The 24,952-nt window shown below is 38.4% G+C and overlaps 6 protein-coding genes and 2 long non-coding RNA genes across 15 annotated transcripts; 5 read left to right on the top strand and 3 right to left on the bottom strand.

Moving 5' to 3' along the window:
• Positions 1-1,533: 1,533 nt before the first annotated feature.
• On the top strand, positions 1,534-4,276 carry LOC115762581 (probable pectinesterase/pectinesterase inhibitor 47). 4 transcript variants are annotated; one of them, XR_004017809.1, is made up of 8 exons: positions 1,534-1,615; positions 1,671-1,774; positions 1,839-2,027; positions 2,466-2,673; positions 2,735-2,952; positions 3,056-3,185; positions 4,120-4,191; positions 4,248-4,276. XR_004017809.1 is itself a non-coding variant. In XM_030704869.1 (5 exons), the coding sequence occupies exons 4-5, from the start codon at positions 2,505-2,507 to the stop codon at positions 2,935-2,937; spliced, it is 372 nt and encodes a 123-aa protein (XP_030560729.1). In that variant the 5' UTR covers positions 1,534-1,615; positions 1,671-1,774; positions 1,839-2,027; positions 2,480-2,504; the 3' UTR covers positions 2,938-3,014. The 4 variants fall into 4 exon arrangements, 2 of the variants coding, with proteins under 2 accessions (XP_030560729.1, XP_030560728.1); XM_030704869.1 differs by lacking the exons at positions 3,056-3,185; positions 4,120-4,191; positions 4,248-4,276 and having other exon boundaries at positions 2,480-2,673; positions 2,735-3,014; XM_030704868.1 differs by lacking the exons at positions 3,056-3,185; positions 4,120-4,191; positions 4,248-4,276 and having other exon boundaries at positions 2,735-3,014.
• A 92-nt stretch (positions 4,277-4,368) lies between these two features.
• On the bottom strand, positions 4,369-13,353 carry LOC115762584. Its single transcript, XM_030704872.1, has 2 exons — positions 12,601-13,353; positions 4,369-4,694 (listed from the first exon to the last, which is right to left on the bottom strand). Exons 1-2 carry the CDS (start codon positions 12,607-12,609, stop codon positions 4,506-4,508), a joined length of 198 nt encoding a protein of 65 aa, XP_030560732.1. The 5' UTR covers positions 12,610-13,353; the 3' UTR covers positions 4,369-4,505.
• Positions 4,662-6,316, top strand: LOC115762583 (kappaPI-actitoxin-Avd3c-like). 2 transcript variants are annotated; one of them, XM_030704871.1, is made up of 3 exons: positions 4,662-4,734; positions 5,906-6,028; positions 6,094-6,316. In XM_030704871.1, the coding sequence occupies exons 2-3, from the start codon at positions 5,941-5,943 to the stop codon at positions 6,300-6,302; spliced, it is 297 nt and encodes a 98-aa protein (XP_030560731.1). In that variant the 5' UTR covers positions 4,662-4,734; positions 5,906-5,940; the 3' UTR covers positions 6,303-6,316. The 2 variants fall into 2 exon arrangements, with proteins under 2 accessions (XP_030560731.1, XP_030560730.1); XM_030704870.1 differs by having other exon boundaries at positions 4,693-4,734; positions 5,895-6,028.
• Positions 6,305-8,943, top strand: LOC115762580 (odorant receptor 85b-like). Its single transcript, XM_030704867.1, has 5 exons — positions 6,305-6,383; positions 7,848-8,046; positions 8,113-8,398; positions 8,461-8,665; positions 8,719-8,943. Exons 1-5 carry the CDS (start codon positions 6,354-6,356, stop codon positions 8,932-8,934), a joined length of 936 nt encoding a protein of 311 aa, XP_030560727.1. The 5' UTR covers positions 6,305-6,353; the 3' UTR covers positions 8,935-8,943.
• LOC115762579 (G-protein coupled receptor Mth) lies at positions 8,958-16,262 on the top strand. Of its 2 annotated transcripts, XM_030704865.1 has the most exons (10): positions 8,958-8,982; positions 9,096-9,217; positions 13,298-13,777; positions 13,833-13,992; positions 14,504-14,686; positions 14,856-15,122; positions 15,179-15,261; positions 15,557-15,645; positions 15,719-15,913; positions 16,021-16,262. In XM_030704865.1, the coding sequence occupies exons 1-10, from the start codon at positions 8,973-8,975 to the stop codon at positions 16,127-16,129; spliced, it is 1,698 nt and encodes a 565-aa protein (XP_030560725.1). In that variant the 5' UTR covers positions 8,958-8,972; the 3' UTR covers positions 16,130-16,262. The 2 variants fall into 2 exon arrangements, with proteins under 2 accessions (XP_030560725.1, XP_030560726.1); XM_030704866.1 differs by lacking the exons at positions 8,958-8,982; positions 9,096-9,217 and adding an exon at positions 11,950-12,647.
• On the bottom strand, positions 14,068-14,560 carry LOC115762585. The gene is made up of 3 exons (XR_004017811.1): positions 14,458-14,560; positions 14,334-14,388; positions 14,068-14,265 (listed from the first exon to the last, which is right to left on the bottom strand). It is a non-coding gene; the product is annotated as an uncharacterized LOC115762585 (long non-coding RNA).
• Positions 14,582-15,101, bottom strand: LOC115762586. Of its 3 annotated transcripts, none has more exons than XR_004017814.1 (3): positions 15,025-15,101; positions 14,726-14,782; positions 14,582-14,645 (listed from the first exon to the last, which is right to left on the bottom strand). It is a non-coding gene; the product is annotated as an uncharacterized LOC115762586 (long non-coding RNA). The 3 variants fall into 3 exon arrangements; XR_004017813.1 differs by having other exon boundaries at positions 14,583-14,657; XR_004017812.1 differs by lacking the exon at positions 15,025-15,101 and adding an exon at positions 14,834-14,907 and having other exon boundaries at positions 14,583-14,657.
• A 1,313-nt stretch (positions 16,263-17,575) lies between the features above and the next one.
• LOC115762953 (papilin-like) lies at positions 17,576-18,620 on the top strand. Its single transcript, XM_030705342.1, has 3 exons — positions 17,576-17,722; positions 17,821-18,141; positions 18,217-18,620. Exons 2-3 carry the CDS (start codon positions 18,000-18,002, stop codon positions 18,441-18,443), a joined length of 369 nt encoding a protein of 122 aa, XP_030561202.1. The 5' UTR covers positions 17,576-17,722; positions 17,821-17,999; the 3' UTR covers positions 18,444-18,620.
• The last annotated feature ends 6,332 nt before the right edge of the window (positions 18,621-24,952 follow it).

Below are 24,952 nucleotides of genomic sequence, written 5' to 3'. Positions count from 1 at the left end.
CACATAAAGAGTGCAGCAAGGCTCAATTTGTGAATTATTTCTCACCGAGACTATATACATAAATTCGATAGTCCGATGTATATAAAAAGTTCAACTGAATAATTCAAAAGAATTCCATTTTGCATTCAAAAACTTAAGCTGCTTTCTTTTACCCTGTAACTGCATTCGGGTATCTTATAGCTAAGCTTTATAGATAGACTGCAAAATGTACGAAATATCTGCTTTATAAATCCTTTAAAGAAACTTTCAGCCCGATCTCAATGCATTAATATATTAAGATGAATTACAGTTGTGTGCCGATCTGATTTCATTCTTTATTCTTGAGAAAAGATTATTAAGCAAGTAATAGGATTCTGCGTCTGCAAGAGCTAAGGAGGAGGCGGAGGAAAGGTTATATATATTTATAGATTGGTCATGTCTAGCAAAAAGATCTCATGTGAGTGCCAGCTGCTGCTGTGTATTGCTGGTAACTTCCAATAGTGTTAGCAGAGGTCCTTTGAATATTGGGTTGCAATACAAAGGACTTGTGCTAACACTGCCGGAAATCAACAGCGCAAGTAGCCAAATTTCCCTAATTTTTTATTTATAATATAATAAATATACTCACAAATTAAAACTTACCTTTGGCGTAGATCGAAACCACAGATTTTGCATTTAATTGGACTGCACGGCAACTTAACGCAATCGACCACAAGATCTACTTCGATTGAATAAAATAGATGGTCAATTTATATGTTTGTTTATATAAGAGCTTTATAGCCTAGTATATGTGCCAAATAAGCACTCCACTTTAAAGTGCCCGTCGGAAAGATACCCTGAAACTCGAGACGAAATATCCAGCTTCCTCTACATTCTATATATATATTGTATTCTATATATTTTTTTTATATTCTATATATATCGATAATATATATATGTTTATATATATAAACATATATATATTATTGTTTATATATATAAACATATATATATTATTGGGCAACAAGACGAAGATGGTTCAGGGTATTCCATAGTCGGGCACTCCCGACGCTCACCTGCAGTTTTTTTGTAATTAAATCTAATTAATTTGCATATAAATCAATGTGCAAACAACTATGAAGACTTTGCGGAGACTTTCTATGAACAATATTTGCTGATAGTTCAAATCCAGAAACATGCGGCTGTCACTTGCGCTAACAGGCCCAATTATAGAGTTTGTAGTTGCCCAAATACCAGGATGCGATTACTTCGACACGGTGGACCTCTCGCATAGCTCCAAGCTGCCCAACGGCTCGTCGGGCTGATCATACCGCCAGAGCAGACTGGGGAATATGACTTTGAGATATTGGCGGATGGAGAGAAGGAGTCGGTGCCCAGGCACCTGCGAGGCTGTGCCTGTCGACTGGGCAGCTGTATTCGATTCTGTTGCCATAGGAATCTCTTCCTCGACAGCAATGAACGCACGTGCAGCGGAGATATTGCCAAGGCAGTTGACTATGATCTCTATGTAAACATAAGCCTGGTGAGGAGGCACGTTCTGAAGGACTTTATCGTACAGCAAGATCTGCCTGTACCCTGTTCGGAACACTTCCATCTGGATGCTTTAAACGATGAATCTCATGGATGGACACTGAAGGTTTGATTGGCATCCATTGCAAGATCTTTCCTCTTATTAATCGAAGCTTTTTTAGGATGGCACACTTGTAGCTCAGTTCGAAAACAAATTGTTGGATAAACAGGAATAAAAATCAAGTGGAGTTGCAACAATTGAATCCTTATAACAACACAAACAAGAGTAAGTTATTTGTGGAATGCAGTCCGCGCAATGGATTTAATGGTTTTGTTTTGTCTTTTCGCAGTTTCTCTCAGTTTGTGTACCTCTTTGTTCTCTGGGCCATGTTCTGGAGCCTCGAATTGTGTTCATATCTCTTGCAACCAATGTTTTTTTTACTGCTCGGGTATATCGTCTGTGTCCAAGTCGTTGTTCTAATTGCATTTTGTGCTCTACTCACACACACCACATTAAAGCTGAGGCGTCTTTCAGATCGGTGAGTTTCCTCTTTCAAAAATAATCAAATTAAGCTGAGGCACTTTATGCAACTAACGCATAATATTTGATGTCCTTTGAAATCACACAACACATACATCGGTCTATAATTTGTTTAAACAAAGCCCATATTCTGAACTTAATAAATAAATGTTGTTCAATAGCCTCAGGAGGGCCATAAATGTTACAGATTTTGTTGAATGGAAAAAACCCACCGCAAAATAACAGCTGTGCACATGTGCAGCATAATGCAAACATATCGACCTTCATTTCATTTCAATTCATTTAATTAAATAAAGTCGTAAGATATTCCATTCAGCATTTAAATTTAGCTCCCTTTGCATTCATGGCACAGCTGCCATGAAATCAATGAATTTTGGGCATATTTCTGCCATATCGATTTGCTATATAAGCGCTCATCTTTTCGGTTGTAAATCAGTTCGAATTCAACAGAGTTTAACAATCTTCAACCTTCAACATGAAATTCATTTTGATCTTGGTTTGTCTGGCGATCTTTGTGGCCCACACACAGGCCCAGAGAAGGCCCCCCGTACGACCTCCCACAAGACCTCCAACAAGACCTCCAACAAGACCTCCCACACGAGGTCCCACAAGAGGTCCAAGTAGTTGCCGTGGCGCCGTTTCAGGTAAGAAACTGTCAAAGTTCTCTCATATGTATATGTCTATAAATCCACTCTTATTCCACAGCTAACCGACAGGCTTGCACAGGCGGTAAAAACGAAGGAAATGCCAATGGTCGCCAGTGCCCCGCCAATGCCAATAGGGAGATGTGGTGGTACGACAGCAGGAGCCGATCCTGCAAGAAGATGTCCTACAAGGGATGCGGCGGCAACAACAATCGCTATTGCACTCGCAAAGCCTGCGAAACCAAGTGCAGGCGTCGCACCTAATAATCCAAACAAAAGGTTGAATCTGAAAGATGAATATTGAAATAAATTAACTGGATATTGCATTATAAATGAAAACGTCATTTCGTGGTATAAATGTAAAATGTAAAATTGTGTTTAGGTCTCACTGTCTACTTGGCGCTTTGTCCACGACATCACGACATCCAAAAAAAAGCCTTAGATGGAAGCCTACTTGTTCAGACTATGTCCTGGATCACACTTGGAAAATTGTTCGAAAACTCATTCCCCATGTGAGTATTACTTTAGTTTAAGACAGAGAAAGTAAGAATATTTTCGGCAAGCCGAAGAGTTAATACTCTTGTAGTCATTTGCCTTACGGTTTTCAAGATATTTGAGAATCGTGAAGCTACTAAATACTGATTTTGAAGAAAATATCTTGGAAAAGAGTATATTTTGCATATATACATATTTTCACTTATAAAAAGCTGCCTTTCGACTGATCGTTGATCTGGCTTTTGCACACCGATGATGAAAAAAAAGCCAGATGAGAAGCCAGGCTAGAAATTTTGCGCCACATTCAAATGTATTGTACCAATTGTCTTTGGTTATATCAACTCGACTGTTGATGCTGATCTAGACTCTATATACTTTATAGGGTCAAAGACATCTTCATCCATACATAACACATTTCCTGACAACATTTTAATACCTACAAAATTATGTTAGTCCAAAGTGTAGAAGCAGTTCGAAAAGTCTTTGTTATTTTAAAGTACAGTGTAACGAGACGTTTGTCGGAATAGATGCATTCATTTCAATTTTGAGGAATGCCCGAAAGCAGGCAATATATATTTATTGGTAGGCATGCATGGCTGTTTTCTATAGAGAGGTATTATAATTGTGTCATGAAATGTGTAACGTATAAAAGGAGACATACCCGACCCTATTAAGTGTATAGAATCTATATGAGCATCAATAGTCGAGTTGATCTAACGAAGATAGTTCCGGCCCCATAAGGTATTTATGGTTTTACTATGCTGCATATATACGAGTCGCATCTTAACAAGATCCCACATATATTATAATTTATTGCATTTTGTATGGCAAAATGTACTTTACTCCAAGATATTTGCATCAAACTCAGCATTTACGAGCTTCACTCTTAAAAGGGTATAACATATTCGGCGTGCCGAAAATGTACTTTCTCCTTCTCAATTTTTATTCTAGGTAGATGTCGAGTCACAGCTGCTATAGACAGAGATTTAAGGAAACGGAGTATAAAAAACAAAAATTTTAAAGGTAAATCGGTTTTATTTGAATATTCAGTTTTCTTCATATCTTTCAAACATTAAAAGGGCCTGCACCTCCTCAGGCAATCGCGTAGGGTGCAATAGCGATTGTTGTTACCGCCGCAGCCCTTGTAGGAGAGTCTCTGGCAGGAGCGACTGAGGCTGTCGTACCACCACATCTCCCTATTGGCATTCCTGGCGCAGATGGGCCGACTGACGAAGCCCTCGTCCTTGCGGCCAACGCAAATTGGCCGGTTAGCTGCGGAGAAACAAATGCAAATTAGTAAAAGGTAATTTTATGGATAACCTGGAGACATGCCCTAATTACTTACGAACACCGCGACATGTGCTCCACTGTGCCTCGGAGTGGGCCACATAGAGCACCAGACACGCCAGGATTATGATAAATTTCATTTTGAAGGAACTCTCTTCGACTTGAAACAGATTGAAAACTGAACATTCGAGCGTATATATAGCCAATCGATGAACATGTTGCAGCTCTTCCACAATGTGCTTCATGAATAGGATGAATACAAAACAATTAATGCGTCAGGTAAATATTAATTCTGATTCAATTTCCTCCATATATCACGCATACGCTTTAATTTGCGCACAACTGTCAATTTTTAAGTTAAAAAAAAAAAAAAAAAAATATTTTCATTTTATCTGCCGTCAAAACTCCATTGTCTTATGTTGAGTACAAGCACAGCTCATATAATTGTTGAATATATTTATAACAAGAGGTTCTAGCCGGGAGCTTTCGACTAGGGGATACCCTGAACCCTCTTCTTCCAACATCAAATGCATATATATATTCTATTTTAGAAGCTAAATGTCAAGTTTGGTGACTTTAGCTCTTATTATTTACCAAAATTGCCCAAAAACAGGATATCGATATCGATTTTAATCGATTGCTTGGAAACGGAGTAAGTTATCGATTATCGGAAACAAACTCGATCTGCGCGGGAACTAGGAGCATCTACATCTATAATTGCAGTCTCTAGCTCTTATAGATTCTGAGATCCTTGCGTTCATACATACGGACGGGCGGACGGACGGACAGACAGACGGACATGGCTAGATCGACTCGGCTATTGATGCTGATCAAGAATATATATAAAAACGTTGTCCGAATATCTACTTAGATAACTATTTATCGAGATATCTACAATATGTAAGAACCTCGTTCTGCGTTAGGGATACGAGCAATATGTTTCAAATGTAAAGTCGCCATCAATTAAAGTTTCCGAGATCGCCGCCTCAATACAGTTAGAGAGGGGAACATTACGAGATCAATGAGCTGTTTGTCTTGATCGGGAATATATATAAATGTCTCCTATTATACTATTACTTACTTTTCAAGTCATTTCAGCAGTTGCAGGGTACAAAAACGACAAAAAAAACTTCATTTAGCTATATATTTTTTTTTTAACAAAAGCCATATGCTCAGTTTTGTAATATCCAATACATTTGCTTAAATGCCCGCATAAGTATGTTAGAAAAACCTTCGTAGAGCTGAAATTTTCTTTAATGGAAAAAACCCCATTTAAAAATAACAGCTGTGCATATAATGGAAATATGTCGACCGCAATTTCATTCAGTATTTAAATTTAGCACCTGTTTTTATTCATTGCCCGCCTTCTGGAACAGCTTTCAGGAAATCAATCCATTTTTTTGGCATTTATTTAGTGCGTAAAGCGTTCAAATTTGCAGTTTTAATTCAGTTCAAGCTGAGCAAAGTTCGAAAGTCCACTTCAAGATGAAATTCGTTCTGATCTTGGCTTGCCTGGCGCTCTTTGTGGCCCACTCTCAGGCCCAGGTGGACGATTGTCCTGGGGCTGTTTATGGTAAGTCACTTAAGTTGTTCTTTAATCCTTTAAGAATTGAATATAATGCAATTTCTATTCCACAGAACCCCGACAATCTTGCGTAGGCGGCAAAAATGAGGGCAATTCACGTACTCGCCAATGCCGCAGATATTACAATAATAATATGTGGTATTACGACAGCCGCAGTCGATCCTGCAAGAAGATGATCTTCCGGGGTTGTGCGGGCAACGATAATCGATATTGCACTCGCGCATCTTGTGAAAGGAAGTGTGTGCGTCGCACCGAAGGATAACGAAATTTTCCCATTTAATGGGAGTTATGAATATTGGAATAAATGAAATAAATGTTGCAATATGACAGAAGAAAAACTCAGGTAAAGTCAAAGTAAAACAACCCTATTTGATCTAGGTAATACAAATCTTAGGCATAATCAATCTAGCTGGAAAATATAACTTTAGCTAAGACTAAGTTCTAATATTTCCAGTTGGAAGAACTTAAGAGTCTTAACTAGAGTTCTAATTCGTGGCATATGCTGCCTTTGCAAGATGAACATATTGCGTGCGTTTATAATTCTCAACTAGTTAAGGAAAAGTTCTACTATAGACTTCGAGAATAGCGAAAGAAAGACTTAGCTGAAAGCTGATTCATAATCGGAATACTAAATAGTCAAAAAAGAAGCTTAGCTGAAAGCTGATAATCAAAATACAATACGTTTTAAACAATCGAGTCCCATAGACTCGATAAATCGAAAGCTTTATTAATGTGCAAACATATCGACCTTCATTCCTGCAGTCGTTATTCTCTTCAGAATTTATCTTACTCCACCAAGAGAAACTCAATTACGTATTTACGCATCATACATTTACATTTATATTGCGAGCGCCTATAATTCCCAATTAGTTAACGAAAAGTTCTACTGAAAGCTGGCTACTCTCAAGACAATTATCCAATCGAACTGAGCTTTCGCTTTCTACTGACACCTATTTAATAGATGACGTAAAGGTCCCAAGCAATTTGTCAGCTTGCTCGAGCGATTACCGAATATGGTAAATAATAGTAATTAAATAATCAAACACTTTAAAGGATAACTTATTTAAATGTGGGCTGGCGTGTAGCGCACGCAATGCTCTTTCGCCTTATATAAGGCAGTTGGTTGGCTAGACTTGGAATTCCGATTGAAAAATGAAAAAGTTGCTGCGAGCTATTCAACGCCTTCTGCCCTCAAATGCGTCCGAGGGCCGAATTGGTTCCATTGAGTTGAACCTGTGGCTGGCGCACCTGGTGGGTCTGCCCCTGTTGGGCCTGAAGCGGGAGACGCCGCGGCAGCAGATGTGCACCATAATCTTTGGATCCCTGGTTCTGTTCGCAATGCTTGGCTATGTCTTTTTCGAGTTGTACGATCTGTATCTCAATTGGCATGACTTGGACGCGTTCACACAAAACGTCGTCTTATCCTTGACGCATGTTGTCTTCTTGCTAAAGGTAAGCTTTTAACTGACTGATTGACAGACTGACTGTAAGAGTTAGCAAGTAGAGTTTTTCTCTTTAGTTGCCTTTTGTGCTGTAAATGCTTCGTATTTTCGTAGACTTCCACACGCAAGTGTGGAATAAGTGTGAAATAAGCGTGGAAAGGCGATTGTTTAAATTTCTTTTGGATTCAAAGAGAAAGCGAACAAGAAAGATTTTGGTGAAAATTTATTGAAAAGATGTTTAATAATTTTTCTAAATACAAATTTCTGGCAACTAATATTGAAAGATTGAGAGTCTGTAGTCTGGTCTAGAGCAAGACGGGGATTTAGTTAAATTAAAAAAAAACTCCCTTAATAACTCATTTTAGGCCTGCAACACCTGCTATCACTACGGATGCTTACGGGATGTTATCTCCAGGCTAAGCAGCATCACTCGTCGATGTGTTCTTTCCGAGCAGCAAATCGAGACATTTCAAAAGGCGGAACTGAAGGGCAAGTTGGCAAATCTCATATACTTTAATCTGGTCCTGTTGCCGGGCGCAATGGCCGTTGTTTACATACTGATCGGTTAGTGGATGATTAATATATATTTTATTTGAATATTTCAATATCATGGCAATCATTTGATCTCAGCGCCAGAGGATTTCGCTGGCAATCGTTTTCCGTATCGCGCCGAGATGCCCAACTTCTTGCCGCGCATTCTACAATCCCTGTACAAGGGACTGAGTGTTGCTCTATTGGCGCTGGAAACTTCGACGATTGACTATCTGAACATATCGCTGATGGGCCAGATATGTATGCACCTGAAGGTACTCAACCTGGCCTTCGATGAGCTGCGTCCGTCTAACAGGGAGCAGGCCAAGATAGATCCCTACAGCTGGCTCGTGGCCATTGTGAAATATCACTGCGAGCTGATCGTGTAAGGAGTTAAGGAACTCTATCGGGATTATGTATAATATATATATATTTATCATATTCCAGCTTGCGACAGCGGGTGGAGCGCATCTTTAATCTGCCAGTCATGCTGCAGTTCGTCAGCTCCGTGGTAATTGTCGCCATGACCGCATTCCAGGTAATTGTCATCGGCGACGGCTCAAAGAGCTCCATTATTATGAACCTGTTGCTCTGCTGTGTGCTCTGCCAATTGTTCTTGTATTGCTATTTCGGCAACGAGGTTTACGAACAGGTACTCTATATATCTATACCATATATCCCTGTGTAATATATCTTTCCGTTTAGAGCAAGACGCTGCCTACTTCTGGGTTTGGCTGCAATTGGGACGAGCTCGACAGGAAGTGTAAACAAACTCTGTTGATTTTCATGATAAACGCGGAACGTCCCTTTCTCTTTACGGCTGGCGGCTTTATGGATCTCACTCTGCCCAGTTTCACGTACATTATAAGCAAGTCCTATTCCATTGTCGCCGTGCTCAGGCAAATGTACAGCAGGTCCTAGGCATCATTCAATCGAACAAGCGTGTACTCAAACCCAACATGTCATCACGTAACTATCAACCAATCAAACCCAACATGTAATCACTTAACCCTCAACCAATCAAACCCAACATGTAATCACATAATTATCCACTATTAATTTATCATAATTTTCACCCCCAGTTATTCACACCTCATTCACAACGCATGTCGCAAGTGTCGGAAAACGTGTCATTAGCTCATTATTCAACTGTTTCCTATACCCTCTACCCATACGCACAACGATTGGCAGTTCGAATGAATCGGTTTGTATTCTATTTTGATTTCCTATTATATAGTAGAACGATGATGCTCACATCTAACAAGCATTATATAAACCAAGTAGTTTTTCGAGATATTGCCTAAAGAACACATTTTTTCATACAAGAACCGCACTTTCGACCGATTGTTCCCATGGGAATTATATATTTATATATTTTTCTATTATACTTATATGGAGCACATAAGAGTACAAAGGCACATTTTATGATAGAATAAAGAAACCCTCCCAAGAGTCAGGGGAAAGAACGAGAGAGAGAGAGGGAGAATGACGAAAAGAGCGGCTCAAGAGCTTGTAGACTGCGAGAAATAACCCAAGCGTGTGAATTGTGCGAATGAATGGGTGGATCGTGTGAATCGCGTGGTTCATGTGGATCGCGTGGATCGAGTATGCGTTCGAGTTAGAAATATGTTGAATATTCTGTAGATACTCTTAACATGTGGCCGTCATAGAGGAATATGACGAAGAGCTTGTATACATATGTATGTTGGTATGTGTAAGGCAATAATTGTCTTCGAACTTTTGACAGTACATATGTTTTATTTATGGAATTTTGAGCAACAGCAGACTCGGCGTATCTCGATGCTCAATGACCACGCCTAGAGAGGCATATTCACATGAATACAAACATATGTATGTATATGTATTTTATTGACATTTGAGCACAAGAACACATTGTATCATACAGTGCTGCCATTTATTGAGCAAACAAAAAAGCTAGATCTGCTTTAAAGAAAGTCGCAAATCAGTCAAATGTTGTAAGTAATAGAGTATTAGTAATAGAGTATACAACAAATTCAAGGACTCACTAATGCCGACTAAATGCAAATAATTACTGTTTGTTGTTTCATCCAACCATATCGTTTTGCAGCTCCTCTTAGAAATGAGGAGCCAAAGCATTTATTAATATATTTGTGCATTTTGTTCGTTGCATTTTTATTCGGCTAGCCGTGCTGCTGTCATCGAATTGCATAGCATACAGATCAAATGATCCACTGGATCCACTGCAGTGTTTTGGGCTATAAATAAGACTGCACATTGTTGCTCTACTGTTTAAACTGGCCATGTGCAAAATCTATTTTGTGTTCTTATACCCTGAACCCATTAAACATGGGTATAAGGGTATATTGATTTTGTGCAAAATCCAAATGTATGTAACAGGCAAAAGGAAGCATCTCCGACCCCATAAAGTATATATATTCTTGATCAACATCCGTCCGTCCGTCCGTATGTATGAACGCAAGGATCTCAGAACCTATAAGAGCTAGAGACTAAAATTTTAGATGTAGGTGCTCCTAGTTCCCGCGCAGATCGAGTTTGTTTCCGAGAATCGATAACTTACTCCGTTTTCAAGCAATCGATTAAAATCGATATCGATATCCAGTTTTTTGGGCAATTTTGGTAAATAATAAGAGCTAGAGTTACCAAACTTGACATTTAGCTTCTAAAATAGAATATATATATGCATTTGATGTTGGAAGAAGAGGGTTCAGGGCATCCCCTAGTCGGGAGCTCCCGACTAGAACCTCTTACTAGTTTTTTTTGGGTATGTCCACCAAGCATACTTAAATGTTTTTTTGTGGCTGCATGTGTGGCTGCATTAAATCGGCTAACTTGGCCCGTCATACTGCTTTTGCAATAGCTGCAATAAGCCCATGTATTGTCAGTAACTTCCTTGCCGAGCCAGTTTTTAAACTGGGTACTTAACGCACTTTTTGCTTATAAACAGCTTTCGACATTTTGCAAGTCAAGAGTTTATTAAGTTCGCTCATTTCAAGTTTTGACTCATTTTTGTTAATATTAAATCATTTTATAAAAGAAAAGCGAAAAGCAAGCTAATCTTATTTAAAAAAAAGTCAGAATTCCCACAGCCCGTCAGTCAGACTTCAAAAAAGCCAGATCTGACGGGAAAAAATCTGATTTGGCAACACTGGTTGTATGTTGGTTGGTGACAAACAGGAAGAGGAAGAGATCTCAGAAAAAGAGAGAAAGAGAGAGAGAGAGAGAGAGAGAGAGAAAAACAAATAAAAAAAGCTTATGTGCCAAACCAGGGGATACCCTGCACTGCTTCTAACAACAGAAATTCTTGCAACAGCTAAAATAAGATACTTAATCTGTTTAAACTATTTAAAAAGCTAAAAGCCTAAAACTTAAGTGATTTGATCAAAAAAGCAAAATTTCGATGCCGATTCGTTATCAGAAAGAAACTCGTACTTCACGGACATTAGGAGAATCTATCCTTACAAAAGTTCTAATTTCTAGACTCTTGGGATGGATGTTTAGCAAGAATATATTTGTTTTTTCTGCATGTTACATACTTTTGTGCAAAACATTATGCCCTTATTTTATATATGCACATATATTTGAAGTGGGCTCAGGCTATAAAGCCAGAGACTGGAAGCTCTATGCATACTAAATATTTGCGCTTGAAAAACACGTTCTGGTGCCTCGCACCAAGTATTAAGCGGGTATGCTCAGCTGTTTTTGCAACTGGCAACAAAAGTTACTTCTGCGAGTTTAATTTTGCTTGCTTTGCTGAAAGTTTAGACAAATATTTCTTAATATCAGAATATTTCTGAGTTTTTCGGTTATTTCTAGAGCTCTTTGAAGCTTTACAGTGCAAGCCATATTTCGAAAAGAGTATTTGACATTCGTTGTTCGTGTTTCTTGCTCAATCCATTAATATAGTAGGTTTGTTTTGAACAGCTTCTAATTTATTGCTCGACAACATTTAAATAACTTACCTAGGCTAACTTTACAAAGCATAATAAACAATCGCACCTGAAGTCGAGTCTGCGACCAACCTTCGCTTCTAGTCGGGTTTCTCTTTCTACTCAAGAGCAAAACCCGAATAAACTTTGTCTTCTACTTAACAGACATATACATATATATATGTGTGTGTGCGTGTGTGTGTGTGCCCAGAGTGATGTCACAAAGCAACGTCAAATGAAAGCAGCTCAGATAAGCGTGCAAGTGTGTGTGTGTGTGTGTGTGTGTGTATTTCATGTATTTGTTGCTTACTTTACTTTATTTGCATGGTTCACTTGAACCGTTAATCATTTTATTGCGAATCTCACTTATACAATTAAAAATTGGCACATGCATATATAGAGCGAGACTACCCCGTGAAAAGAGGTAAGGGGGATATATTTTAGCTAGAGATAAGATAAACAAAAATTCGAAATTTCGCGCAGTCGAATTTTAAAACGAAAAAATAGTTAGCAAATGTGTATGTGGCATTTCACGCCAAAACAGGGTATCTGGCAGTCGTGCAGCTCAGCACAATTGGCGCTCAGAGTATTTGCCGCTCTGCGGGCATATTTGTAAAAGACTCAGAATTTTTCGTTTAGTCTGGGCGCATTGACTCACCAAGAACATTGTGTCTTCTTCTTCGAAAGGAGCTTAGCATGAAGTCGGTAAGTTGAATATGTTTTTTTTTAATACCAATTTGTGTTTGCAGATTCCCTTGCACCAAAAAAAAAGATACCCCTGCTCTGCAAGCGGCAGTCGCAACTGTACAAAGTGAAAAGTTGACGTCAGCGCAATGCGAATTCTAGATGAAAGCTTTACATTAATTAACTATTTCTGAAGATATAAGTAATTAAATAATAAATTGAAATAATTAAAAATGAAGTAAAATAAATATAATTCCCAGCATATATACACCTTGCAGCAGTGCATGGATTATCAAAATATATATTAAATAAATGTTTGTTCTAAAAATAATTATATGTATAACCAGATTTTCAAAATTGTACTATAAAAATTTTGAAAATAAAGTGAATATCAGTCAAAGTGCTTAAAGAGATTAAAAATAGAAAAACCTATTTAATAATTAAATTAAAAAAATTCCCGGCATAGTTTTAGATAGAGTTTTAAACGAATTTAAATTAATTATTTACATTTGAAAAGAAATAATTAATTAATATTAATATAATTTAAATTTTTTCCTATTTAAACTAGCCGTAGATAATGTTAGTTTTTTGTCTACTCGATTAAGTAGCCAATGAGCTAGGTTAAATATTAAAATCTGGTAACTATTATACTCGCAGACAATATCTTTCAGGGACTTGTGCTAACACTGCTATTTCTAGAGATTGTAGCTGCCCAAATACCGGGATGCGATTACTTCGACACGGTGGACCTCTCGCATAGCTCCAAGCTGCCCAACGGCTCGTATCAGTACGAAGGGCTGGTCATACCGCCAGAGCAGACTGGGGAATATGACTTTGAGATATTGGCGGACGGAGAGAAGGAGTCGGTGCCCAGGCACCTGCGAGGCTGTGCCTGTCGACTGGGCAGCTGTATTCGATTCTGTTGCCATAGGAATCTCTTCCTCGACAGCAATGAACGCACGTGCAGCGGAGATATTGCCCAGGCAGTTGACTATGATCCCTATGTAAACATAAGCCTGGCCAATGGCACTCAGGTGAGGAGGCACGTGCTGAAGGACTTTATCGTACAGCAAGATCTGCCTGTACCCTGTTCGGAACATTTCCATCTGGATGCGTTAAACGATGAATCTCATGGATGGACACTGATGGAGGTTTGATTGGCATCCAGTGCGAGTTCCTTCTTTTAATAAATCTAAGCTTTTCTAGGATGGCAGACTACTACGTCATTTCGATCAAAAGTCCTTGTCGAAGCAGGAGTACTGCCTCCAACCGCATCCAATCAGTGCTGGCGACAACAAAACGGTCATCACGCTCGTGCCCCACAACTGCAATGACCCGCCGGAGAGTCAATTGCTGTACAATATACGTAAGCTAAGTAGATACCAAGATACCAAGATATCAAGAAACTACAGACTTGCAGAGGAATTAGGATCTTAGTAGGTGTCAAGGTGATTTCTTCTTGATCAGATCACTGAACGCCGGCTCTCAGAGATCCCGCCCAAAACCGTATCTCGGCGTACTTCCAGTCTGAAGCCTGGAGTGTCCTGTAGATCATAACATTCTTGTTGATGATTCAGTTCATATTCCAATCGCAGATGTGGGTCCATACTGTCGAGGTATACTCTAAGCTCTCGGCTATCTGCAGAAGACATAGTAGATGAGTAGAGCGGCAAAACAGAAGGAACCTTCATTCGGGAAGCTTCTGACCACACTGTAGATCGCCAGCTGGATGGCTCTTTGGTCCTCCACAATAACGAGCGTTCTGTAAAGAAGAAATCGTTCGAATAATATTGTTTAATTGATACTTGAAATGTGGCTTTGAATGGATTACCCTTATGCTTAATCTATCGCTGATCCGTTTCCAATATCCTTTGCAGTGCGGCTGCTCTCGATCATTTGTTTATTGTTAACGATCTTCGTCTACCTGTTCATACCGAAGCTACGGAATCTACACGGCTATTGCTTCACATGCTACATGGCCAGCCTGCTTATAGCATATGCATTACTCCTAGTCGATTCCTGGAAGGAGGACTGGTCGAAGTCAATGTGTCAGTTGAATGGTAAGTAATTGAATGAAAGAAACAGCTGAGTCTAAGCACCTCATCTCCTCATACTGATCTAGAATGAGGGCTTTATCCATTCAATGGGTTCAGGCTCTAAAAATAAATGGTTTGGTTCACAATTTTTACTTTAGACATTATATTTACTAAACAAATCTCTCTCGCGCAGGTTATGTGGGCTACTTTGCTGTCATGGCTAGCTTCCTTTGGCTGACCGTCATCAGTTTTGATCTGTGGAGCAGTTTCCGCAGCAACAACTACAATGTGCAACGATATACGCCCAAGTACCGATTCCTGATCTACAGCCTATATGCTTGGGGTGTTGCTGCTCTACTTACCCTAATTGTGGTTATCGTCGATTATAAACTGGATGGCAACGACGATGACGAACTTTTCTGGATGCCAGGAGTTGGGCTCTACAATTGTTGGGTTAAGAGTGAGTTGAGAACCCGAATTTATCGACTGAATAAACTATCAACGTCTCTTTCTTAGCTCACGATTGGTCTGCGCTGCTCTATTTCCATGGTCCGATGGCTCTGCAAATCCTTTTCAACATCATTATGTTTATACTGACTGTAAGATATGCCATCTTTCATGGGGCTAAGTTTAAGAAATGTGGAAATTTAAGTGTGTACATTTTGGGAAGGATATAGGACATAGAATTTATATAGATACGTTTATATGTTCTTGATCAGCAGCAAGAGTCGAGTTAAGAGAGTCAAGTCTGTCTACTACTATATCATAAAGTTGAAGAAGAGTTCTATGTAAAACTTTTATGTTTACCAAGATACTCTCCCGATGTGCTTTGTTGATATCCTCAGATGATATATAGTATCTGATATATGTATATATAACTGTGCTCTTCTGCAGGCCATTCGCATTCTGGAGGTGAAGAGGGACTTGCAGAACGTTGCGGCACACGGGGAGCGTGAACAGCGACTCAATTCGGAGAGACAAACGTATAGATGAAGATGGAAGATTCTTATCTAGATAATGGTCTAATGGGTAATGTCTTTTGATCTACTTATATAGATACACGCTGTTTATGCGCCTGTTTGTCATCATGGGCGTGACCTGGACCTTTGAAATATTTGCATACTTCGCGCAAAATCAGAAGATACTCGAGCAAATCTTTTCATTGTTCGATTACATCAATTGTGCCCAGGGCGTCATCATATTCATCATGTTCGTGCTGAAGAGCAGCGTCTTGAGACTCATCTCGAATCGGTAAGTATTGACAGAGAGAGAGAGAGAGAGAGAGAGAGTGAGAGAGAGAGAGAGTTAGATATCATGAACATTTATAATTGGGCTCATCCATCCTTTTTTGGCAAAAGTATTCGGGGCATAGAATCAGCCGAAGATGGCAGCGACTCCGAAGAAGAAATCGCACTCCAAGACAGGAATGGAGCTGCCAATAAGATCGGTCCGAATATCCTGAATTAGGTAAAAGCAATTGGTTATTCAATGTTGTTCTTGGTGCACGCTGTTCCCCTTGTGTTTTTGTTTTCCTTTAAATTTGTGTTACTAACCAATTTGCCTGCTTTTCTTGCTTCTGTGTTGTCTTTGTGTCTTTTTGTGGTTTTGTGATTTTTCGATTTCTTGGTATGCTTTTTTTAATTTTTCGGGTCAACTAACTAACGCATCCTGCATCCTCTTGGAAATCATCTTTTATCTGTAAAATAGTTCGTCATATATATATATATTAAATGTATACTTTCAGACTTAACCAGGTGGACCAGAGCCATCGGATGAGCACATATCGTTTATCAAGAGCCGGAGCATCAGCTCAAAAATATTCGTAAAATGCGCATTTATTTACGCTCAACCATTTTCGTGCGGGAGCTTTAAGGCACAATACGAACTCTTAATTTCTATGTCAGATCAAGTATTTTTATAACGAAGAGTATATACTACTAACTATACAATATATATGCATTTAAATCGGTATTTAGCATGATCATACCAAAGTTCCCTTGACTTCTTACTGTTGGCAAGCAGACCAAAGAGACCAGAGCTCGCAATCTTTGGCAGTAAATGTTCATTCGTGAACAAATTCATCGTGAACGTGAACAATGAACGATTAGAGAAAACAAAGTGAACGTTGCGTTCGTTCGTGCTGTATCAAATGAACTAGACATCGACATATCGATATATTTGATTTGCCTCATTTTGTCTTCTGCAACATTTATACTTGTCTATATATTTTTGTAATTGCATCTGTCAATGACAGGGATTACGTTTAAAGGAGTTAAACACGCATCGATTAGTATTAGAAAAGCTCTAACTTTAAGCTACAAATTATAAGTTATTCAAATTCTAATAAGCGTTCTCTTTACAGCCAGACGTAATGGACAGGCCGAAAGAATGCATGCAATACGAATAATATTCACCATCAGATAAATGTGTGCTTACGATAGCACACCTTGTGAAGGTAAGAATGTATAACAGCTAAATGTGAGCGTTGGGGAACATGGAAATGTTTTAATTTCAAAAATTAAAGCATTTCAAGTCGACTCGAAGGCCATGTTAATACATGGCCCCATTGCATTAGTGATGGCCTCCTCGCGGTGTTCCCTGGGTATCGATACTTGTTTGTGTATCGATAGCTAATTCGAGCGGCGACTTTTAAATTGTATACCTCAGATCAAATGTCAAACTAAAAGATATATCTTTATAGGTAAAACTGTTGGTCCCGACTGATTGGCTGAGGATTTTACTAGGATATGGATGCTTTCAAAAATGCCAGCCGTAATTGTGGAAAGATCGCGAAACACGTTTGTATGCAACTTTTTGTTTTTGGGTTTAAATTGGTTTTAAAATATTTTTGTGAAAGTTTGTTGATATACTTTTTTTTTGCATAGTTCACTTCTCATAGAGGAAGTAGTCAAAATGTTTATTAACTAATCATTAATCTTAATTTTGCTCTCATTTAAATCATTATGTTAATTTGTTTATCTTAGGCTTTCTTTCTTCCTATAGTTCTTATAGCCTCGGCAGAAGAAGTGTTAAAAATGCCGACTTTGGAAATTAACCTAGGTTTGCATCTTAAAATGTCAGCTAACACATCTAAGGTATTCCGAGTTTATTCGTTTCTTTTCTTTTGCTCTTTGCAATTGCTTGAACCATGGCCACAGATGTTTCAGCTAAATCGAAAGTTTTCCTCAAACTTCGAATCAGAACTTGTATTTAGCACCCTGATAAGGGCCTTTGTTGTAAAGTCTCCTCAAAGTGCCAAGTTGTGGAACAGCTGTCGCGTTTGGGTTCTGGCCCCAACTGCAGTTTCTCCTATCGATTGGCTATATAGGCGCTGCGAATGTTCAGTTTAAAGTCAGTTCAGATCGAGCTGAGTTTAGCGAGTTTCTGCAGAATGAAATTCTCTCTGATCCTGGCTGGCCTGGCTTTCTTTGTGGCCCACACTGGGGCACAGGCGAAGGTCTGTCGCGGTGGTGTTGCAGGTAACTAATTGTGGCACCTTCTCCTCACAGCCATAAAATTATGCGGGGCATTAACAAGTTCTTAACACTCTACAGATAGCCAACCAGCTTGCATAGGCGGCAAAAGCGAAGGATACTCCAATGAGACCGTCTGCTACGGCAATGCCAACATCTATATGTGGTGGTACGATACCAGGAGCCGAACCTGCAGGAGACTCTCCTACAACGGCTGCGGTGGCAACAAGAATCGCTTCTGCACCAAAAGCCTTTGCAAGAGCAAGTGCAGGCGGAACGAAAGGGCAGCAGTGCAAGGGGTCCAGTAACTGAATACGAAATATGGAATTGATTCGCTTCGTTCTACTCTCAATTCCAATTCCAATTTCCTGGAAATGAAAGGAATTTTTTTTTGTTAGGGTATCTTCAGGCAGGCTTTATAGTTTATTGTTTTTGTCATACACAAATTTCACATTTGATTAAATTATTAATTGAACGCTTAAGATATTGTTATTTGATAATCTACAAAGAGTTGCTTAATTCCTTGAAAAGTACTTCGATATGCTCTTAAATGTGTTACTTTTGGAGCTCTATGTTAACTAGTCCTCAAGCTTAGGGCTTGTCCTTTGCGTGTCCTAGGAATAAACAATGCAATAATTAATTATGTTGTCATTAAGGTAGTCTGTTAAAAACATAATTGTCTAATTTTCAATTGTTAGGTCTATAACATTTCCTTAAAACGCAGACGTTTCCTTCAGGAAGTTTAAATTTTGCTGTGCTGTGAACTGGATCTTCAACTGAAACTTGAATGGAACCAGTTTCTTAAATTGGTATAAAACTGAGATACACATAGAGAATCTGCTTTAACAAAGTTGTTCTTTTTATATAGAGCGTAACATCGGGATTAAGTACAATTATATGTACCTAAAATATGTGCTGCTATTTAAAGAAATACCCCGCCTTGAACAATGTGAATGTAAGTGAGCCGTTTATTTTGTCCGCCACTGTATAAATTGAAAGTCTTCAACCGAGTCACATTTAACTTTCTGTTAAGCGTGTGCGGCGAGAGCTTTTTGTGCAACTTAACAGCGCAGCTGCTGTTATCTAACAGCTGCAGACAATTGCCCAAGCAATCGCTCAGTTGCAGCGAATTGGCCAAACAAGAAGTTCGGCAGCGGTTAAACAAACGCGAAGAAAATTTAATTAAGTGAAAATACGTTAGGTTCAAACCTTCAACTTTATATGTGTCAAAGATAATTGAAAAACTTAAAGTTAAGTGAGTGCGCGCAAGAAGTTCACATGATACAAGTTTTAATCAAGTCGTTTAAATATTTGAGCAAACTATCTTAACGTTAAGATCGCTAATTGGGAACTCATTTAACTGTGGCGCCCATAAGTATTTGGACATCTCGCTCTCCAGCCAACGAGAGTGTCAAGGTCAGTTTCTTTTGGTTATGTTTCTTTTTTCGCTTTGGCATCCAGCGCAATGTGATCTTCAATTTGGGGGAAGCCTTGGATGCCTGGCGAGCGATTAAAATGTGATTTTTATGATCGAGCTGCCCACAAGTTTTATATTATTGTCGTAATTGCCGAATCTTTGACAATATGTATATATAGTTTTTGTATATTCATGCAATTGCCGGCACTTGAGGCTCAATGCTGAAGCGCGAAACCAGTTTTCAAAAAAAAAAAAAAAACTCCTCTTCGAGACAATGTCAACGCGCATAATTCGGGAATACCACGGAATAGGTCTTGAGGCTCGTACTGCGGATCCGGCTGGATGGCAGACGGGGCACGTTTTGAGCTTATTAATACAAATATGTTTATACAAATGTGTGCATATATATATATATATATATATATGTGTGTTTACACGTTTTGTTCAATTGTTTTCAAAGCCATCAAATTAATTGGCAATTGCGCGGCTCGTTTTGGTTGCTTTCGCAAATCGATTTTTGGCTATAAAACAATTTGAGACCACCCAAAAAAAAAATAACAAAAAATTTCTAATCCAAATTGTGTTGCTTTTGGATCTCATCACATCGGCTATTATCGTATTCATATATTATATCATAATGATAATTGCCGTTGTCGTTGCCCCTGCATAGAAAAAAAACTGACTTTGAACACGTACACCTTAGGCACAAGGCAACATTTATTACCCTACATTAACCATAGAACGTCCTACGTGTCATTTGGACCTATACCTCACAGAAGGTATACAACAATATACATAAATAAACTTTGGAGTTTAATATGCTCACAATCGGGCAACCATCTTAGTCTTATCTGCGAATTCAATTGCCTTGGCTTCTCCTTGCCAGAGATAAGTGTAGGCAATAAAGAAGATTTTGAAATGAAGTTCAACTGGGAAAAACCCATTTTTTGATAACCTCCCAACAACTGTCGGAGATTGAAAGCAGTTTTCTTTATATATGGGCTTTTCAAATTCCACTTTAAGCTGTGGAAAAAGGGTGAGAATTTGGCCAAAGTTTAAATATTTGCATTTCGAAGGGAATTTGTTCTTCAAAAACTTTTCAAATACAAGACTTTAATTCAGTATTCAGAGATATAAGAGACTTAACGAAGCATTGAGGGTTAATTTTGTAATCAAAGGATTCATAAACTGGTTTTAGGCATAGGCTATAAGTTCTTTTCCAATCCAAGCATAAGCAAAAACTAACTGAAATTACAATTTATAGTCGAAAAAATAATAATAATATACCAGGCTAATCTCTTCACTCTTTTGAATCGCCTTAAATGTTTGCCATAAGTAACCACATTTACTACTACTGCAAGCAAATGCAACTAATTATGACGGGCACTGTACGAATATAATTGACTTGTCAGATGTACAGTTATTGCTGTGCTTTTTGCTGCTATTCAACATGTGCATTCAATTCGCCTGAAAGCTTCGTGGAGCGCGCTGATCTTTGACTCATTTGGTTAATGGATGTAACTTGAGCTTTATGTCAGCTTCGGGCGGCTAATTGAATTGCCCGCAACAGGCCAATTAAGTCGATAAATAGACAAAACAAATACGCGCTGAATCACAGCTTGAAAAAGCTGCCCTCAGGGCTTCGTTTGCGAGCCAAAGCCAAACAGCAGCAGGTTGTGGGAGCACTTGACCACTTGAAGCATCCATTCATTGATCACTTGACAGTTTGTTTACATTTCAACTGGGCAAACCGCTGGCAAGCGTCTATCAATTGCCATGTGGCTTTTGTTTTTTTTTCGCCTGCGTGCGGACAAGGCGCAAAAAGGAATGCCGACAAAGGCCCACCAACAAAGCCCTCCTCCGCCAATGTGCAGACGTAGCGAAAAATACAGATATGTGTGCAATAATAACATGTGCACATGTACGTGTGGATGTACCTATACATATGCATAGAGGTATGTTTGTTTGTTAAGTTTATTTACTTGCGAGGATTCGCTGCATGTTAAGTTAACATTTAACTGTTATTGCAAGATCGCCGCTGTTATAAGAGTCGAGACAACATTTTATGTGTTTACTCTCTGTTTCATATGCATATAGATATAAACTTATATTCTGATTGGAGAATATGCCTCTTTGTCTTAAAATGAGTGGTTCTCTTATGGAATTTTTGTCAAGTCAAGTCATTCATGCATGCTATTGCTATTAATGTTTCTTTAATTGCCTTACTACTCTTTCCTTCTTCCAATCGCACCCGCTCTCTTTCTAGCTCTTATGCACTCTGACCAACCCACAGCCAAGCGCTGCAGCGCACTGAGCAGCGCGCTGCTAACAGCGCATTAACAGATAATTTAACATTTATCTGTTGTGGTATAACAGACAGTAGTTTATCAGTCGTCCGTTCAGTTCGTTTAAAGCCGTCGCCCGCTGTGGAAGTGCCGCGGCATTTTAAAAAAGAGAAAATCGTAGAAAAAACACAAATTTATAATGGAGTTGTTGATAACTCGTTAATAATATCGTATGCGCTTTTGCTTTTTTAATTGCTATGATAATAACAATATAACCGGTTGAAACGAACGCCACAACGCGAACTAGTGCTCGAGGTTTGTGATCTGCGTGTTGTTACATTGGGGAATTCCCAGCGAATTGTTGATGATCTCTTCAATGACATGTGAACAAAACTAATTAATAAAAAAAATGCACCAATAGGAAGCACATTTTATGTAAATCGCCTTGCTTCTCGCATACATAGGCCATAAATACGACAGAATTCTGGCAAACTGTTTTTTTTTCTTCTGACAACAACAAGTTTGGGAAGTTCAAAAAGAAGAACTTAAATAAATAAAATTAAATTTCAAAAATAAAAAAAACCCCAGCTCAGCAAAGACAACCGCGAATCAATGGCGTTCAACTGTTGAGCTGCTTTGCATACCGAATGACGAGGGGCTAACGCGTGTTATTATCTGCCATATATATATATATATACATATATTCAATATACTTCCAGTAAATGTGGCCAAAATGCAAACAATTTCAAAGTTGCACTTGAACAATAGATTTACACACAGCAAATAACTTGATTGAAGCAAATACTGTCGAAAGCTACATATAGATATATATATATATATTTATACTTATATATAGAGATATAGTGATATATAGGCTCCTAGGTAAGTGCAAATGGGCATTCAGATAAGGCTTTGTAGTATTTCCTCAAGAGCTGATTGTAAACAACGCACAATAATTAGTTGCCCTCCCCCCCTTTCAAGTGGGCGTTACCCTTCCTATAATGCGACATATTTATATATAATCGAATGGCATATGCTGTTCCGAAAAACTCTTAAAATTGAAATTGATCTATTTTTAAAACATTTCTGTTAAGATTTATGCGCTAATCCTCTGCTAGCTGAGGGAAATTCGTTTTGTTTGTCACGTCGAACATGAAATACCCTTGAAGAGCTTTACTTCCTAGCTAATGTTCCCATAATAGCTTTAAGATATGTTGGAAAACTTTTTACTGATTTGTTTGGAAAATTTGTGAAAGTAACTATGGAAAAATCGTTGAATTAATCCATCTATACTTGATCTTATAGGAATTATAAATACGTGCTTGCTGAGTTAGGTCAAGATATCTTAAGAAAACCCACATCATTTCCATATAAAAGCAATATTTGACAGATACTTTTTATGGAGATATATGTAATCGCATGTTTCTTTGGTTAGGATATCTTGAGAAACAGATGTTTTGTTCATATATAAACTAAATTTCAGACAATTTTCTCTTTTCTGCAAGTTTACAAACAAACCATCAATTTCTCAGAAATTGTTCTTACAATTTCTATAATATATATTTAAGATATTTATATATCTCTCTTGATATAGCTGTTGAAATCATTTAGCCATTTAGCTTGGCCTTATTAAATTAATTTTAATTTCATTTCCACAGCTCGTTTGGGCTAGTTTGTGTGTGCAAATTATAGATTTGGGTCGTTGGCTGAGTCAAATGATTAACATCTGGTAAATGGTTTCTGGGTAAATTTAGTTGCACTTAAGTTCGTTGAATTTCTGTTAATTGCATGGCAAATAATGTTTTGTCTTCAAAGCTGTTTTCTTAACAAGACTTTAATCAAACACTTGTTGCACTTTGAGTCAGCGTAAAGTGGCTCATAAAACAGCTCACCCAACCCCACCCCACCCCACCCCACTCTACCCTAGTCTACTCTTCAAATGCAACTCTGGCTTGTGGTTGGGGTTGGGGGTGTTTGCCCTGAAAACGCCCCGTTTTTCCCGCAGCCCATTGCCAACACTCGGCAATTCTTCACGCGCCTTCTAATTGTTTACAGTTTGCACATTTGTCTGGCGTCCGTTAAAATCTTTATTCTCATCTAAATACCCTTTTCATATGTCGAGTCATGGCTCCCCACAAACGAGTTTGTTTGTAATCCTTTTTAATAAACTTACCAACACTGGAAATTATTTTCTATGTTGCACTCGACCAGATGGCTGCTCTCAGAGGGATCACAGAGATCTATAGGCAGAATAATACAAAAACTAAAATGTCTTAACCAACACTGGATATTAGTTTTAAAGAGTAGAGACCGTATATTAGCTTTATTGTAATCCATCAGATCGGAACCCTATATCAAATTAGAAGGATCACTTAGCTTCAAGTCTTTCAAAATCGATCTTCTTTACATTTTTATTTTGTTAAATACACTTACCAACACTGGAAATGAGTATCTTCACATTTTTCCTAGCATATCTACTATATTATATTCCCTCCACAAGAATAATCCTGCTCATTTAAAGCTATTCTCTAAAATCAATGGAAAGGGTATTTAATCGTCGGCGTGCCGAATATATTCGTTCTTTCTGGTTATTTTAGTGTTTATTGTTTTGCCTTGAGTTCTGTTTATTTCACATTACTTTCCGTAAGAATTCGCGATTTACCCAGGAACTTCGATCCACGACACGTCGCGATGTTTGTAAACAAAGTTCAATGGGAATATGTTTATATATAAAAAAAATATATATATATGTACATTTATGTGAGGAACCCTTGCGATATGATAAATGCCAAATACACATACCATAAATTATAAACATGTGAGAAGCTATCTGGCACTTAAGCTGCATTTAGTTGCCGTTTATCATGCAGGTGGGTGCTGCCGCCAGGTTATCTGCCCCCGGCTAACTGATAAGCGTCATGAAATTGCAATTTAATTAGCCAAATGCATTTGGCCATATCCTTGACATTTACGCAAAAGGAATTCGCTAGAAATTGGCGTATTTGCTCAATAGGGATTTCGATGGAAATGCAATAAAAAAGATACATCATAATTATTGTATAATCCAATTTGCCTTTGTTTTAGTGATCCATTAAATACAGTTATTACCGAGCCC

Source organism: Drosophila novamexicana, unplaced genomic scaffold (assembly GCF_003285875.2).
Source record: "Drosophila novamexicana strain 15010-1031.04,08,12 unplaced genomic scaffold, DnovRS2.1 tig00000644-arrow-pilon, whole genome shotgun sequence".
Taxonomy (NCBI): Eukaryota; Metazoa; Arthropoda; class Insecta; order Diptera; family Drosophilidae; genus Drosophila; species Drosophila novamexicana.
This window is presented reverse-complemented; position numbering and strand designations above follow the sequence as displayed.

Excerpts from the sequence above, each read along its gene's own strand:
- LOC115762581 (XM_030704869.1), top strand. The coding sequence starts at position 2,505 with ATGAAATTCATTTTGATCTTGGTTTGTCTGGCGATCTTTGTGGCCCAC. Across the intron at positions 2,674-2,734 it reads TTGCCGTGGCGCCGTTTCAG|CTAACCGACAGGCTTGCACA; the intron begins GTAAGAAACTGT and ends CTTATTCCACAG.
- LOC115762583 (XM_030704871.1), top strand. The coding sequence starts at position 5,941 with ATGAAATTCGTTCTGATCTTGGCTTGCCTGGCGCTCTTTGTGGCCCAC. Across the intron at positions 6,029-6,093 it reads TTGTCCTGGGGCTGTTTATG|AACCCCGACAATCTTGCGTA; the intron begins GTAAGTCACTTA and ends TCTATTCCACAG.
- LOC115762580 (XM_030704867.1), top strand. The coding sequence starts at position 6,354 with ATGTTGCAATATGACAGAAGAAAAACTCAG. Across the intron at positions 6,384-7,847 it reads ATGACAGAAGAAAAACTCAG|GCCTGCAACACCTGCTATCA; the intron begins GTAAAGTCAAAG and ends AACTCATTTTAG. Across the intron at positions 8,666-8,718 it reads GCAACGAGGTTTACGAACAG|AGCAAGACGCTGCCTACTTC; the intron begins GTACTCTATATA and ends CTTTCCGTTTAG.
- LOC115762579 (XM_030704865.1), top strand. Across the intron at positions 15,123-15,178 it reads CTACAATTGTTGGGTTAAGA|CTCACGATTGGTCTGCGCTG; the intron begins GTGAGTTGAGAA and ends TCTCTTTCTTAG. Across the intron at positions 15,262-15,556 it reads TCATTATGTTTATACTGACT|GCCATTCGCATTCTGGAGGT; the intron begins GTAAGATATGCC and ends GCTCTTCTGCAG.
- LOC115762953 (XM_030705342.1), top strand. The coding sequence starts at position 18,000 with ATGTTCAGTTTAAAGTCAGTTCAGATCGAGCTGAGTTTAGCGAGTTTC. Across the intron at positions 18,142-18,216 it reads CTGTCGCGGTGGTGTTGCAG|ATAGCCAACCAGCTTGCATA; the intron begins GTAACTAATTGT and ends AACACTCTACAG.